The 15,616-nt window shown below is 36.2% G+C and overlaps 3 protein-coding genes across 9 annotated transcripts in view; all 3 read left to right on the top strand.

The window, feature by feature from the left end:
* LOC122057619 (F-box protein At5g39450-like) overlaps positions 1–15,616 on the top strand; it is a 93,174-nt gene that overhangs the window by 19,241 nt on the left and 58,317 nt on the right. The gene's annotated exons all lie outside the window — the stretch shown is intronic.
* On the top strand, positions 7,015–13,674 carry LOC122057620 (uncharacterized protein At5g02240-like). 2 transcript variants are annotated; one of them, XM_042619784.1, is made up of 7 exons: positions 7,015–7,220; positions 8,759–9,030; positions 9,116–9,152; positions 9,679–9,776; positions 12,082–12,143; positions 12,992–13,115; positions 13,297–13,674. In XM_042619784.1, the coding sequence occupies exons 1-7, from the start codon at positions 7,163–7,165 to the stop codon at positions 13,414–13,416; spliced, it is 771 nt and encodes a 256-aa protein (XP_042475718.1). In that variant the 5' UTR covers positions 7,015–7,162; the 3' UTR covers positions 13,417–13,674. The 2 variants fall into 2 exon arrangements, with proteins under 2 accessions (XP_042475718.1, XP_042475719.1); XM_042619785.1 differs by lacking the exon at positions 7,015–7,220 and adding an exon at positions 8,049–8,367.
* The window catches only part of LOC122057621, a 5,475-nt gene continuing 4,548 nt past the window's right edge, over positions 14,690–15,616 (top strand). Inside the window, exons 1-2 of one of the 6 annotated variants that reach the window (XM_042619788.1) lie at positions 14,690–14,940; positions 15,150–15,269. In XM_042619788.1, the coding sequence (XP_042475722.1) occupies positions 14,899–14,940; positions 15,150–15,269 (162 nt within the window). In that variant the 5' untranslated portion in view covers positions 14,690–14,898. The remainder of the gene's footprint in view (positions 14,941–15,149; positions 15,270–15,616) is intronic. The other 5 variants (XM_042619787.1, XR_006133579.1, XM_042619786.1 and 2 more) reach the window with 5 other exon arrangements.

Here is a 15,616-nt window from a genome sequence, read left to right as displayed (position 1 = left end):
GCCTAGGACTATAACTTAAAAAATTACAACTCAATTGCATAAATCATAAACATAAAAAGAACTGAATAAAAATAAAAGAGTGCTTGCATTAATTGACATAAAAAAAACTATTACAAAAGTGATTAAAGCAAAAATAGAGAAGAACTAAAACTAAAGAGAGAGCAAGAGAAAGAGAGAGCAACTAAAAAAAAACTAGAAGAATAATGAATTGTGTCTCCTCCTCTTACATGAGTTGTATTTATAGGGAATGGAGAGGTAGGGTAACAATTTTCTCTTTCCTAAAAGAGAGAAACCCACAATTGATTGTGAGATCTTTTGAGTCCAAAAGTGCTAAGGTGGAGGAGAGAGAAGAGAGAAATAAATTTTTAGAAATTTCCTATAATTTTTTGCTTATTTTCTTTCCTTTTTTTTTTCTAATTTATTTTTCTTCTTTTTTTTCTCTCTCCTAGGGACGATTTTTTTTTCTTCCTTTGTGTGATTTGGACAATCTTTGGTGATGATGTGGAGAACTGAATAGCCTTAAGATAACGTGTTCTTTTGTGAAAGAAGGTACACCTAATAAAGTGTGGAGTTTGTGTCAGAAACTGACAAGCTTCGGTTGAAAGTTATCTTCTTCTCTTCTTGCTTCCATGATTTTCCTTGCTTCTAATTTGATGTGGAAATCCCCTCCATGCCCTTAGTGAGTGAAAAGCAGGAAATCTTCAACAATATTCTCTAAAAAAAACAACCATGAGATTCGAACTTGAGACCTCTTGGTGAGCAAGGGAATTTTGTACACCATAGCTCACCAACTACACTAGGTAGTTGTTGTTACCAAAAACAAATGCTTTACTGAGTATCACGACACTGGGTCATGGTGTAGTGAGAGCTTGATATCAAGGCACTGGGTCATGGTGCAGTGAGACCTTTGCAAACCGGGGGTTTTTTTTTTTTAGAAGCCTTAAAATTCTGATCCATTATTCTTTTTCTGACCCGAAAAAGAATAATCATTTGTACGGATGACCAAACGAATGTGTACTTTTAATTGAACACGTCCATCTTGCTCAGAATTTCGTCCTCTTCACAACCATGGAAAGAAATAGAACCTCTTTACGTGTAAAATTGAAGATATAACGCCCGATAGTCCTTAAGGCCTTGAAAATATAAAACCTGCCAATGCATCGTTTAGGAACCCAAGGTAGCTCCATTCTAAATATGTAAAATGTCAAACTTACTACCCTAGATTTCACACATAAATGTGCTCATCAGTTCCAAATAAGGAACATAGTTCCATTCTTCGAACTCATCTATAGTTATTTGATACTTCCACTGAAGGATCCAGGGTACTTCGTATAAGATAAAAAATTAAAAGAAGAGAGCCCGAGAGTCCAGCAGTTAATTAATGTCTTTAAACTTGGTAACGGAATGCAGAAGAGCTGTTGAAAGGAATCCAGTAGGAGGTGGTCCCCAAGTGAAGAACCATAGGAGAAACCAGTTTGGCACACCTAATAAGGTGTGTTGAAGTCGAAACTTCACGAACCAAGAATGGGTCTCATGATCATTATGATATAAGAAGATCATATCCCAAGCTTTAACATAATCGACATAATCATAAGACCTAAGTTTAAGGCCGGTGACATCATGAAATTCACGTTTGAATGAGGGTGAAGATCCCCATTCGCGATCACGAATGATGTTTAATATAATGAGCTTAGAATAAGCCCGAACATGTGCAAATCTATAATGGTACTGAATTTGAGCACTTTGAGTTTCTTCAATGATTCTTTCCTAGAAAAAACGAGTTTTATCGCCAGTGGATGGATGAAGGTGATCACGGAGGTAAATAGTGACAATTTCGGAAGGAGTATGGCAAAAATGAATGGATTCGATGGGAATGACTGGGATAAAGTTTTTTACTATGAAAGAAGAGTTATTGACAGCCTTTAAGGTTGAGGCAGGTGATGGAGATTGGGATGAGATAGGAGAAGGATGTTCTTAAAGTTGCCATAAGGATGGTGAGGTAACATCTTTATTTGGAGAGACAGGGATAACAACCTTCTGTTTAGGAGCCCTACAAAAATTCTCGAGTTAAAAAATCAGGTAGAGTGTTAGTATTACCTTTAATGAATTCAATACTAAAATAAAAAACAGAGAGGAGTGACTGCCATCGAGCAAAGATTTGTTTTGAGGTAAGATTTTTGACATCTTTAGCTGCTTTACAGTCGACTCGTACAAAAAAATGTTGATTAAGAAGTTTGCTCTCAAATTTGGTTATACACAGAACAAGTGAAAGAATCTCATTTTTTATTGTTGAATAATTTTGTTAAGTGGGATTCCAAGTACCAGAAGTGAAACGTACTAAAAATTTGTTTGGAAGATTATGACATTTTTGCTTCAAGATACCATCATACCCAAATTTGGATACATTGGTCTCAACAATTTTGAAACAATCTGGTCGTGTTAAGCTTTAGCACGGGAGTGTTTTAGCCTTAAGCTTGATTTTGTGAACAGAATTAGTATGTATATCTTTCCATGGTTCAGACTGTTGTTTAAGCCTATTAAACAAAGGTTTGGTGTCCTTTGCTAAGTTTTTATAGAACTCAGCAATATAATTTAGGCTACCAAAAAACCTTTGAAGTTGAGTCTTGTCTATTATTTCATCAAGAAATTTATCTGCAAACTGAATAACTTGTTCTATGGGAATGATTGATCCAAAAGAGATGTAATGTTCTAAGAACCGAACTTTAGTTTGAAATAAACTTATTTTCTTTGCAGAAACAACAAGTCCTGTTTGAAGAATAACATAAAAGAAAAGATTTAAGTGTTTCCAGTGTTGAGAAATGTCCTGAGAATATATAAGGACATCATCAATATACACAATTATAAACTGTGAATATTGATTAAAAATCTGATTTATAATGTTATGAAATTCAGATGGGGCATTTTTTAGACCAAAAGGCATAACATTCCATTCGTATTAACCGAATGGGACAACGAAAGCTGTCTTATACCTATCGTTCTCTGCTATCTGAATTTTTCAGTATTCAGACTTCATATCAAACTTAGAAAATACGTTGGAGGAGTATAATCGGTTGAGAAGATCCCTCTTATTAGTGATAGGATACCGAATCCATTTAAGAACCTTATTTAAAGGTTTGTAGTTTATGACAAGTCTGGGTGCACCTCTTTCAATTTCAGCATTATTATTTATATAGAATGCAGTGCAACTCCGGGGAGATTTACTTGGTCTAATAAGACCTTTAGCAAGAAGTTCATAAATTTCCTTCTGACAAGTTGCCCTTAATTGATCAGGCATTTGAGCTGCCCGAGCTTTAGTGGGAATCTAGTTTTTAGAAAGGGTATCCTTATATGGAAGAGTGATAATATGAGTATTTCTGAACCAGAAAGCCATTGGAACTTCTAAACAGACTTCCTTTTCAAGTTGAGCTTGGAAGTTTTTAACTCGAACTTGAAAGGTAGGGTCATCAATTTTTTTTTGTATGCTCGTTTGTTGGATTTCAGATGATAAAGAGCATATGAACTTTTCTTTGGACTTAACTTGAGCCCGGATTTCATTCACCGCATGAACCTTGGGAGGTTCGATGAAATAAAAGGTGATAGGGTGATTTTGAATCACTGAGTGAAAGCCGACTATGTCAATTTGTAATGGATACAGCTGGGATAAAAATGGAGTACCAAGAAGTACAAATTGAGAGAGTCCTTTTACCATTATAAAAGGAGTTTTTAGACAGTGTCCATTAGTATAGATAGAAGCAGAGGGGAGTTTATATCCGACCTGCATTCTATATCCATCAGCAGTAATCAATTTTTGAGCGGTCTTTTCAAAGTATTTAGAAGGTACAAGTCCTTTATTATACAATTGATATCTGCACCTGAATCAATTAAGGCGATAGTTTTGAGGCTAAACTCATGATTAACAACGATGTCAATCATCACATGCCATCAATGAGTTTGAACTTGTTGGATTATTAAGATTTGAGTGTCATCAGAAGAAACTGTAGTCGGAGTCGTAGAGGTACTAGCTACTATATTTTGAGTTGCTAGTAGATCCTTGAAGGAAGTTTCTTCGTCAGACTCTTACTCAATAACCTGTTGTGCATTATAAAGTTCAAGAGTCTAAATTCTTTGTTTAAGATCTCGAACTTCAGTTTTAACTTCATTGAGGTCCTTACGAAGTTCCTGAATAGTAAGTTCTCGGGTAAGTGAAGTGGCTTTAACCCGATTGATTATAGTCTTAAAGTTGTAATCTTGAACCGCAGACTTATGAGGAACTGGGCTAGGCCTAGTATTATCCTTTATTAAGGTGATACATTCATGTAAGAGTTGAGTCTTAGTGGTAGGATCAGTGACTTAGTCAATGGTTTTTAAAAGAAATGATTCTTCAGATGAGAGAACCATCAAACCATTTTCCTTTAGCAGAGCCTGGTAAGAATCACAAGTACAAAGGGGAGTATGAGATTTAGACTCAGAATAATCACTAGTGAACTCAAGTTGAGCAATTTCTTGATCTGAGTTAGACTCAGAGTCTGGCTCAGGGTCAGAGGAGCTGTATAGCAAGATCTTTTTAAGATTTTGCTTTTGAGAGTCATCAATTTCTAAAGCATTGATTCTAGCTTTAGTACGACAGTTATTCTTATAATGTCCTACTTTTTCACATTTATAGCAAATAGGAGATTTAGTAGGAAAAGTGTTTTGAGGACGAGATTTTGAAAAGCGTTTCTTGAAGAAGCGCTTAGGTTTAGTTTTATAGTGTTTGGCCTGGTATTTAGGCTTGAAAAACTTAGAGTTTTCTATGGGTTTTCTTAGAGCCTGGAAGACGAATCTTTTCAAACCCAAATTATTCACAGAAATATCCAAGTTCTCTAAATCTAGCTTGTCTCTCTTTAGACAGTTGTTTTTTGAGTTTTAGGTCTGTGCAGAGTTAAAGACATTCATTACATATTTTCGCAGCTAATTCTCCATAAGTGTATTGCTCGAAGGGAATAGTACCATTATGTTTTGCTTTAAGTCTATACCTTACCTTTTGAGCAAATAAATGAAGTAAACCAGAGATAAACTTTTCCTTTCATATAGAATTGTTGCAGTCCTCTCTAGAAAAGACTTTAGCAAAAAAGACGTCTCTATACCATCTATAATGAGATAGTGTAGGACAATGAAGATTCATAAGTTGTTCTCTTGTTCGATCAACTAGAATTTCAACTGGTTCAACAAAATGAAGAGTTATAGTATAGACCAAAGTATTAACCGCATCTTCTTGGTCTACATAAACAGTTCGCTAGGCAAAATTACCATCATCTAGTTGTTTAGTAAGTTGTTACGGAATACGGATCACAACATTTATAATTTGTTGTCTAACTTTTTCACACAAATAGAAATCCCACCAACCACGGAGTTGGCCAAAAAATCCAGCTGCTATCGTTTTAGCAATGTCAGTATCAGATGAATGATTTAATTTTGCCGCAGTAGCATACATAAGCATCTGTTTCAAAAGATTGATGATTTAATATTCAGATAAACCATCAATATTCCACTCAAAAATAGTATTACCATCGATTGAGAAATTTACAGGTTCTCCTTCTACTTCAAATTGAAGGTCGACAGGAGAAGGTCGAGGGTAATAGTAATTTGTTGGAGCGGTAGGCATAACTTTTCGAGCTTTCATCATAACTTGATTAAGTTGAGGAAGGGACTCAAGAACTGCTGCCTGTTGAGGTAGCATAGACTAGAATTCTTTCTCTACCAGTTCAATTTTAGAATCAGAAGGTTCAGCAAGAGAAAGAGTCAGGGCCTGACTGTCTTCTAATTTTCCTTTTGATACCTGAATCTTTTGGAGTTGGGTACCAATCTCATCAAGAATGTTAGACTCAGTTTTCTCAATTTTCTTCTTTGGGATATCCAAGGTTGGAGGAGGTTTAAATAAGATAGACTGGTTGCTTCTTGGTTGAGAAGCAGATTCTTTTGGCTTGCTTCTAGGTTGAGAAGCAAAAGTTGGCCAAATATGCTCAATTTTAGTATGAGAAGTAGACGGAGTAGAAGTTTTCAATGAGTCTATTATCATTTCAATACAATAAATTTGGTTTCCAATAGAATGAAGACATAGATTAGTAAAGTTATTTTGTTCAACAACTTGACTAAGATGAAATTCAGTCAGAGGAGAAGAGGTATGGCTAGAAGTTTTAAGAGGAACAACCATCTTATTACCGCCTATTTTTAAGGCTTGAAATGGAGGATAAACATATTCAATTTCTGTTCCTTCTTTAGAAACATAAGTGGTTGTTACCTTCTTGGTCTCACTAACCTGATGAGGGTTAGGGAATTTATTAAGAAGATAAATTTTAAACCACTGAAAGAATGGAAGATTTATTTCATGAGTTTCCATGTAAGAAACCCATTTTTCGTGAAGCTCATGCTGCTCAGAATTAGAAGGATAGTGTTCTTCAAAATGTTTTCTTTTTTCTTCGTTCTTAGCAGATCTGTATTCCCGAATTAGGAATTTCTTATTAATTTGGAATTTGGGTTCTTCAGTGACATGAAGCATCATGATTCATGACGGAGCTTGCATATCAAAAGGAGTTGGAGAAGAAGACCCAGTTTCCTTATTAATTGGAGTAAGATATATCGATCTACTCTTAATATATTATACCGTATAGATTGACACCCTAACGGCTTTACCTAAAACCATTGATAGAACTCTATAACCATTAACAAAAACTTTTTACATTCTTATGTTATGTGACTGAAATAAAGTCCCTCCCAGGAAGACCAAGAAAAGAAGATATAACAGATTATGTATAGCTATATAACAGATTATATATAGCTGAAATGGACTCTGGAAATTGGAAAGCAAAAACCCACTCTGAGAAGGAGACAAATAATGATTCGGAGGAGGTTCGAAGCTCATTACTTTGACTTCTGGATAGTAACTTATCTCCTAAGTATTCTCGTGAATGCAGATGTCGACACGTGTCCCTTTCATTCCCTCTTCACCTTCAATCTTTCCTTGCCATCTCTTTCTTCCTTACTTATCAGGCAAACCAAGGCTTCCAGACTGTTCCACTCCCATAACACATTTGCATAACCTCTTATTCTTCTTCTTTGTCATCTGTTCTTCCAGAAAGGGAAGAGACGGTTCAGAAAGCTAGTAGTGGTGGTTGCTGCAGCTATGGCGGATTCGATTCCTCGAAGCACTGTCCTCGTTACTGGAGCTGGCGGTAGAACTGGTAAGTGGTACCTACCACCACCAGCACAATTGTAGTTTACCTTTTCTTATCTTTATAGCCCATTAAAATATGGGGACAAAGAAATTAAAAAACAACTTTACGGGTAGGCTTTCATTTGAGAATTATATAGTTATGCTCTTGTTCCAAGGAAAAAGAAAAGGGGTTATTTTGTTAATTTTTTCTCTGCAATTTTCAGTTACAAAAAAAAAAAAAAAAAAAAAAAAGGTCTGATTTCATTGGACCAACAAAACGTTGATTAGGGAAGCTTCAGCCAAAAATCGAAGACTGATGATTGTTACTGGGCTTCCCTCATTTGGAAAACCTGAACCAGTGTCCGGATAGATCCATTTCTGTTTAGCATAATCAAGTTCCAAAGAAGGCGTATCCTGAATTTAGGAGGGTATGTATTACTAACTCGTTTGTGGATACGATACAAATAATGAATTCTTGTTCTTGTTAATTATTCAAACCATGAGAAACATTCAACGTGCATGAATTTGAGGAATCCCTAAATGTTACTGTTAAACTGGATCAAGTTTAACCCGAAAAAGAAGAAGAAAATTGGAGGAATTCCGAAATGTTTCAGACAAATTGAGTAAGGTAAAATTGATCAAAAAGGTTTTTTTTTTTTTAATTTTTTAATTTTTTATAAGAATTGGCTGGCTACAGAATCGGCCTTGTAATATATATATATATATATATATATTTGATAGATTGTGAAATGATGGTTTTAGTATTATTTTGTACTACAACCATGTCTTTTTTTTTTGGTAGAAAGAAGATCTATGCATCAGTACGGATTACACTCCTACCATCTGCAACTGGAACAGATAGGCAAGGATTGGAATTTGGCCAAACAATCCTATCCGTAATAGATTGGGCCCTCCTTGTAAGGGTATCTGCTAACACATTAGCAGCCCTTGGAATATACTGGAACTTACAAAACTCAAAGTAAGTAGAGATGTGCCGGATATCCTCAATAACCCCACGTATTGATATGGCTGATTCTTTAGATGTGTATTGCAAGTAAGATATCACCTCTCAGTTATCACTCTCCACAAGAAGACGATCTCCTCCCTCAGAAAGAGCTTCCAAGAGACCGTCCTTGATCGCCAAAGCCTCCCCTACCTTTACATCACAAAAAGAGGTTGGTTTTGACACTGCTATAATGGGCTGTCCATGGTGATTTCGTAACACAAAGCCCACCCCTCTCCTTTTCCTTTCTTGATGATATGACGCGTCACAGTTTAACTTTAAGAAGCCAATTGGTGGAAACCCCCTTCATTACTAAATCAATGGTTCCAATGGTTTTTACCCCTTTACTTTTTTATATTTTTTTCTTTCTAGAACTAAGGTCATATCAGAACCTGCTGATTGTGATTATACATTTGTAATTTTGTATACTCTTAATGGGATTTGGAAAGAGAGGATGCATCGTTTCCCTAGTTCTTTTCTTATTTATGCAAGAAATGTGCAGCCAATTTTTATTTAATTTGTTCTTTTTCCATTTGAATATAATTTCACTGGGCTCTTTTTAGGTCAAATTGTTTACAAGAAATTGAAGGAAATGGCAGATAAATATGTTGCAAAAGGTCTTGTTAGATCAGAAGAGAGCAAGGAGAAAATTGGAGGAGCAGATGATGTTTTTATCGGGGACATAAGGGATGCAGATAGTATCATTCCTGCTTTTCAAGGTATTGATGCTCTCATCATTCTTTCGAGTTCTGTGCCAAAGATGAAACCTGGATTTGATCCAAGCAAAGGTGGAAGGCCTGAATTCTATTATGAAGATGGAGCATACCCTGAACAGGTAGTTGGAACTATGATCCCTGATTTTTATTTTTAAATACTATTCATGTTTTTCTTCATCAATTGTCGCTATATTGGTACACTAGGTTGACTGGATTGGGCAGAAGAATCAAATTGATGCAGGTATGGCTGTTGCTCTAATTCTATGGTGTTATTTTGTTTATTCATGCACCATCATCCTGTATGGGCTTAAACAGACTGGAATTTTGGAACAGGATTTATGTAGCCAAACCAAGTAGGCAAGTACTGAATCCTGTATGGGCTTAAACAGAGTGGAATTTTGGAACATGATTTATGTAGCCAAACCCAAGTAATGAAGCTAAAGCTTAGTTGAGTTGAACTATGCATCATCATCGTTGCTGCTTGCCGCAAGCACTTTCATAACCATTTGGTGTTGGTTACATGAACCTTGTCACTTTCTTGGAGGTCCTAGCATAATTTTTGCGACATGAATCACTGCTATGTGAAGGATTTGGAAATTTTTTTGTCTAGACGAGAACATACTTAAAAATTTCCTTCCATACATGGGATCACTACTAGGGCTAGAAGCTACTCATTGGAATTCTTTAGAAAACCATTAAACTCTGAAATTTCAAACCTTTCCTTGTGCTGATATATGTCTTTTCTATCATTTGATGCCTTTGTCCAGCTAAATCTGTGGGAGTGAAGCAGATTGTTTTGGTTGGGTCTATGGGCGGAACTAATCCTAATCATCCCTTGAACAGCTTGGGAAATGGGAAAATACTGGTAAGAAGTTCCTCTGGTTTGCAGGATGTAGAGTTCCTTCTACTTTTACATTACTTTCTGACCTCTTGGTTGTGGAGATGCATCCTAAAAATATTTCCCCCCTTATGTCACCTTATCTTTCTAATCTTGTTTGTAGTATTGGATATGGTGTGTGAAGCTTGAAATCTTTGACCACCTAATTGGTTTTTTTATCTTGTTGAAGTAAATGAATACCTTATCAAAGAAATTTTATAAACCTAGGAACATAGTTTTTAAGGCGGTAAGGCGATGGAGGCGTTTGAAGGTCTTTCGGAGCGCCTTAGTGATAAGCGGGCATAAAGCGTCGCCTTATCGACTAAAGCGTTCATGTGTAATTTTTTTTATAAAACCAATATATTTGGCTCAAATTCTAGTTGAATCCTATTACTCATATGTTAAATAAATATTAAAGGTTCATATTCATACCAATGTAAGATATTCATCAAGAAAACAAATCAATAAAGTGAATAAACTAAGTTCATCTTCATCAATTATCAATCATCAATCATCAATCATCAATCATATTAACATATAATATAAATACATAATTATGAAACAAAATTATAAATATAAAAAAAATAAGACATAAAAAATACAAGTATTTATTATACTTACCTCTATAATCCCAAAATGAGTGCCTAAGCCCTAAGGTCATCCGCTATATTTCTACTCCTGTCAAAGAAGAATGAAGCTCACCGCTGCTGGAGCAAAATGGTCGCTTGGATCAGTGGTTCTTCCTTGTTCCTTGATTCCTTCTCAAAGCCCTTTCTTAAAACCCTTGACAAAATCCAAACCCTCTTTGTGAATCGTGTTTTTGTTTATTTGTTTTGGTTATTTTTGGTGGAGTAAAGCTGATCCCATACATCTCAAGTGTTAACAAAACTATACACCCACCAATAAAAAATCTATATTTGGAATCTTCATCAAGTAATTTTAAGATGTGTTTTAAAAAAAAAAAAAAAAACCCATAAGGTGCCACTTCACGTAAGGCGGAGCACTACCTTCCTTACCAGCGCCTTAAAAACTATGCCTAGGAATGATTAGGCAATGCATGGGCTGTAATACTTGGGATGATGCTAGTATTCAGTTTCTTCAGAGAGGCTTTCAAAGAGGACAACTGATTAGATAACTCCTGGGTAGCATAATCATGGGGGTCAACAGAAACACCACCATCACTTGAAACAGGCTCCCCCCTCAGTAGAAGCAAGATTTGCTCCTTAAATTTGGCTAGTTTCAAATGTGGGTAAAGAATCCAGCAATGGTCTTGAGTGTGTGTCGGTCTTCCACAGTGGCTGCATTTCAAGCAGTTCTTTCTTTTCAGTGAGGCGACAATTCTGAACTTTGTTCTGAAAAGTGCCTAATTTTATACCCTTATAACCAACAGCTAAGGCTAACTTGTCTTCTCCAGCATGTTTGGATACATTCTCAGGTGTTGGAAGGTTTTCCTTACCAAGTACTCGAACACCTTACAACTCGAATGTAGAGGGAAGTCCATACAGAAATTCTGTTTTGGAGTTCCTCCAGATTAGTGGTGAGAGGTTGGTATTGATCCAACTCCTCCCACTTTTGTGTGAGACGGCTGTAATAATATTCAATAGAAAACTCTCTAGATCATAATCACGTGTTCATTCTGAGCATCGTCATGATTTTGGGAATAAATTTTCTGAACTGACTCCGAAATGTCCTTGGTTGTCCTCATGAACGACTGAGAGAAGATTCCATGGAATGAAGTAACCATCCCATCACTGTAAGATTAAGACTATCCCACTCATCATAGGAAGAATACCTTTCTTTCGGCTCCTTCACCTTTCCATTGAATAGTACAACAACCTTCTATTCACAATAAACATCTTAGCAGACTGAGCCCACTGAAGATAATTTTCCCCATTAAGTAACTGTAATAATCATCATCACAGGATTGCCACTGCGACCATTTCCAGAACTTTCTGTATTTGGATTTTGCTTTTCATTCTGACTGTCATCCATTGTTGTAGATTGTAGATTCAACCTCCATTCCTCATCTTCAAGGCTAAATTCAATCACTAAGATAACAAATAACAAATTGCAACCAACAAAACGGCAACGAGACTTTATCCGAAGCCTTAATCACCAGATCTGAAATTCATAAGTGACACAATTTGTTTGAGAAATGAAACAATGGTGGAATTTAATCTTGAATTTAATATGTCTTTGCACTTTGTTGTTCTCCACTTCATCATTTTCCTTGCATCTGCCCCTTCTTCTCTGGTTAATCTGTCATATTTCGTTACATAAATTTATATTACAGATTTGGAAGAGAAAGGCTGAAGAGTATTTGGCTGAGTCTGGGGTACCATATGCAATAATCAGGTATTGTCCATCTTAATCTACTTCTATTTACATGAGCATCGGTTAACCGGGTATCATGGATTCAACATGGCATTGTTGATTAGGTTTTCCTATGGTTCTCTATGTGTTGAGATCTCTCACTGGAGATTAATTCTGCAAGTGTGGGAAATACTTGAACATATATTGGTCCACCATCTTTGACTGAGGGAACATTTATAGTCAACCTTATGATTGGTCTTCTCGAGTGCAAAAATATATTATTTCCATTTCAAGTGCTTTGCTGATTCAGGACTCCAGGAGATAGAAAAGCTCTATTTGTTTCCATATAGATGTTGAAATTATCTTTCTATTAGTTTACGGTTAAGATTTTAGTCTTATCTGAAACTGACTGTAGAGTTACTCAATGATTAGAACTAAGAAGTCTACTGTCCTGGCAAATGGCATATACAATTATGAAATGTAGAATTGGGAGAATTAAATCCTTTAGCCCTTCTGTTTAAGTTTTTTTTAATCAGTGACTGTGATTATGGAGCATGGGTTATTCCAGTACAGCTAATTGAATAAGGTCTTTTAGCTTTTAAATTTTATCTTATTCACAAAAAATAATGTATATCCCAGGTATAATACAATACCAATTCCTGAGAACATTTAACAAATGGGCTTAATAATGTCCAATTTCCAGGAATTGGAGAAAAATTACTAAATTAGTATAAGCTAGAACCAGGACTCAAGTCGACCTGTCTTGCAGCCTTTATCTGTGTGTCATGATACCATTCTTTGTGTATTAAAACTGTCACATAGCATCGTCAGTTACTACGTAAACTTGCAATTTATTGGCAGTTGACATGCAATGCTTATGGCTGAAACAGGCCTGGGGGCTTACAAGATAAAGAAGGGGGCATCCGGGAGTTGCTTGTGGGGAAGGATGACGAGCTTCTTCAGACCGAGACAAAAATGATTCCTAGGGCTGATGTTGCAGAAGTCTGCATTCAGGTAAATGTTTTATGTTTTACACCTCTATGGGTCAAATTCACATCCTTTGTATTTAAAGCATATAAAGGGAAAAATGTATCGATTGATGTGGTGATGCCATTTATTGTTTACCCAAGTGAACCATTAATCAGTCGTCCAAAGCTAATAGTGATGTTTTGTTTATTTTCTCTGTATTGGACAGGCGTTGCAGTATGAGGAGGCCAAGTTTAAGGCATTTGATTTGGCCACTAAGCCAGAGGGAGCTGGTACACCAGCAAAAGATTTCAAGGCCCTCTTCTCTCAAATTTCTACTCGTTTCTGAAGTCGATCTGATCCTCAGTTTCAGAGCTCTACTGTTGACCTCCTGCTAATAATACCAGCTACTAGTGATTAAGCAAGTTTAGAGAAGATATTTTATATATCTACAATTTTCACCCTTAGATAAGAGAAAGGATAACAATCACAAAAGTATGCAGTTCAGGATCAAACAAATCTGACCATTCTCATTTGAACAAGATGTAATTTTTGACCGAAGGTGATCATATACATGATACAACAGTACAAAGCATATTTAGTTGCTTCTGCAGAGTTAAGATTAATCTCTTACCCTTTTCTGTTTACTAATATACAGCCTAACTAAACAAAGCTTTTTTTTTTTTTTTCTTGCAGTTAAATGGGGTCGGCCACATGAATCTTATAGCACAATTCAACCCTGTTTCATGCAATAGTTATAGTTAAACCTAATGTATCAGTATTTAGTAACTACTCCCTATAAATTTTGGGCCTGACTTGAGTTCTTTAGCTCCTCTAATCTACGAACCCGTTCAGTTTTCAGCTGTTATAGCAAATTCCAACAAATACGAAAATAAATAAAGACAGATATGCACAACACACAAAGATTTAATGAGATTAATACGCCGATGTGGTGTGCCACGTCCTTAGGTGAAGAAAAAAAAATTTTACTATGTAGGGTGGCAAGAAAACTCGCTAGAAAACCCTAGTTCAAGAAACCCCAAATTATAACCACTTGCTCAACAAGACGATAGTACATTTTATACTCTTTCAAGTCGTAGGTCGATCCATCAGGTTGAATCGTATCATTTGGATTGGATCGAATTCATCTGCTTCCATCATAGACTTCAGAACAAAAATCTCATTTGGATCACCACGAAAATATGTCATAGTGGATATTGTTTTAAAACAGGTCAAGAATTCAAGACAAACTTAGCACCAACTGATTTCTTCTGAGAATGAGAGGCAAAGAGATTCAACTGCGTCTTTCTCCCGTACCCATTACTCGCAAATGTAATGTACTATCTTCAAGAACATTCCTGCTAAAATGGATGGAAGATTTCGAAAAGTTCACTTATTTCCTAGAAAAAGATGCATAAACCCAGAGGGCATCACGGATTTTAGTCACCTTCGAGACTGAAGCCTACCCAAAGGTAAACAGGTCGTTGGCAAACATTGGATTTGGAAATTGATTTCATTCGGTTTTGATTTTAGATTAAAATAGTTGGTTTGAATTGAACCGAATTGAAATGAAATGTAACTCACATAAATAAGTTGCCACAAGTGTCAATCTTCTGTAATTTTCAGAAATTTCGAGGGTACCTTCGTCATTAAACAAAGGTTGCTACCAATTTGAATACAGCTTCCAAGTCCAAATGGTATGGAAACCCTCGTTCCCTTCGAACTCCAGGCACAGCTCAGGAGTCGGGAGACTCAGGACAGGGACCATTCGTAGAGGGTTCGTTGTCTCTCTCTCAGAAGAAGAAGAAGAAGAAGAAGTCCAGGAGCCAGAATGGCCAAGCGTGAGCTCTCCAGCACCTTGAAAAATTTGAAGGTAAGGTAGCTGAAGAGAAGGTCAATACTAATCCCTTCTTTATAACCATCATTGTCCTCGTTGATTCCTATCTCTGAGCCCCAAGTGGAGAGAGTAATACTCAAACTTGCTCGATCCCATGAATGTCATAATCTTCTTTCTTTTATAGTCTCACTGAACTGCCTAAGTACTCTGTTGTGATATTTCCGTCAATTCGCTTTATTCCACAGTTCATGCAAAGGGCAGCTCAGAATGAGGACAAAAAAAACGAAGAATTGGAAATCAAACCAGACGGCAATTTCGTCTCCTCTAATACCCACAGGAAGTGGTATCAGACAGTCTTTTCTGTTGTACGCTTATATCTCATATTAACTGCTTCTTATTCGTATCATAGAATGATTACACGAACTGGGATGCTATTAGGAATTACAAATTGCAAACTTTGGGTGGGAGAGTAGTGTGTTTTGATTTTCCATTAAATGAACGTTTGGGTACTAAAGGAAAATGAAATTTGGTATCTGTAGACTCTAACTAGGTGGTATCATTCAGATTCATTGTCTATTATGGTATAGTTTCAGAAGTGTCAATTTCCAGACACGGATTGTTTAAGAGAATTGGAGCGTTTACATTGCTATCACTTGCTTAGGATTTCATTCTGATCAACGACTTAATGACTCTGGTCTTTTTTTTTTTTTTT

The sequence above is a fragment of the Macadamia integrifolia genome, chromosome 12, assembly GCF_013358625.1.
Source record: "Macadamia integrifolia cultivar HAES 741 chromosome 12, SCU_Mint_v3, whole genome shotgun sequence".
NCBI classification, from domain to species: Eukaryota; Viridiplantae; Streptophyta; class Magnoliopsida; order Proteales; family Proteaceae; genus Macadamia; species Macadamia integrifolia.
Note: the sequence above shows the minus strand (reverse complement) of the source record. Positions and strands in the feature narration are given on the sequence as shown.

What these genes read in the sequence shown, in the direction of transcription:
- LOC122057620 (XM_042619784.1), top strand. Translation starts at nt 7,163, where the DNA reads ATGGCGGATTCGATTCCTCGAAGCACTGTCCTCGTTACTGGAGCTGGC. An exon ending in ATGGAGCATACCCTGAACAG is followed by an intron (nt 9,031 to 9,115) that starts GTAGTTGGAACT and finishes TTGGTACACTAG; the next exon opens with GTTGACTGGATTGGGCAGAA. An exon ending in GAAGAATCAAATTGATGCAG is followed by an intron (nt 9,153 to 9,678) that starts GTATGGCTGTTG and finishes GCCTTTGTCCAG; the next exon opens with CTAAATCTGTGGGAGTGAAG.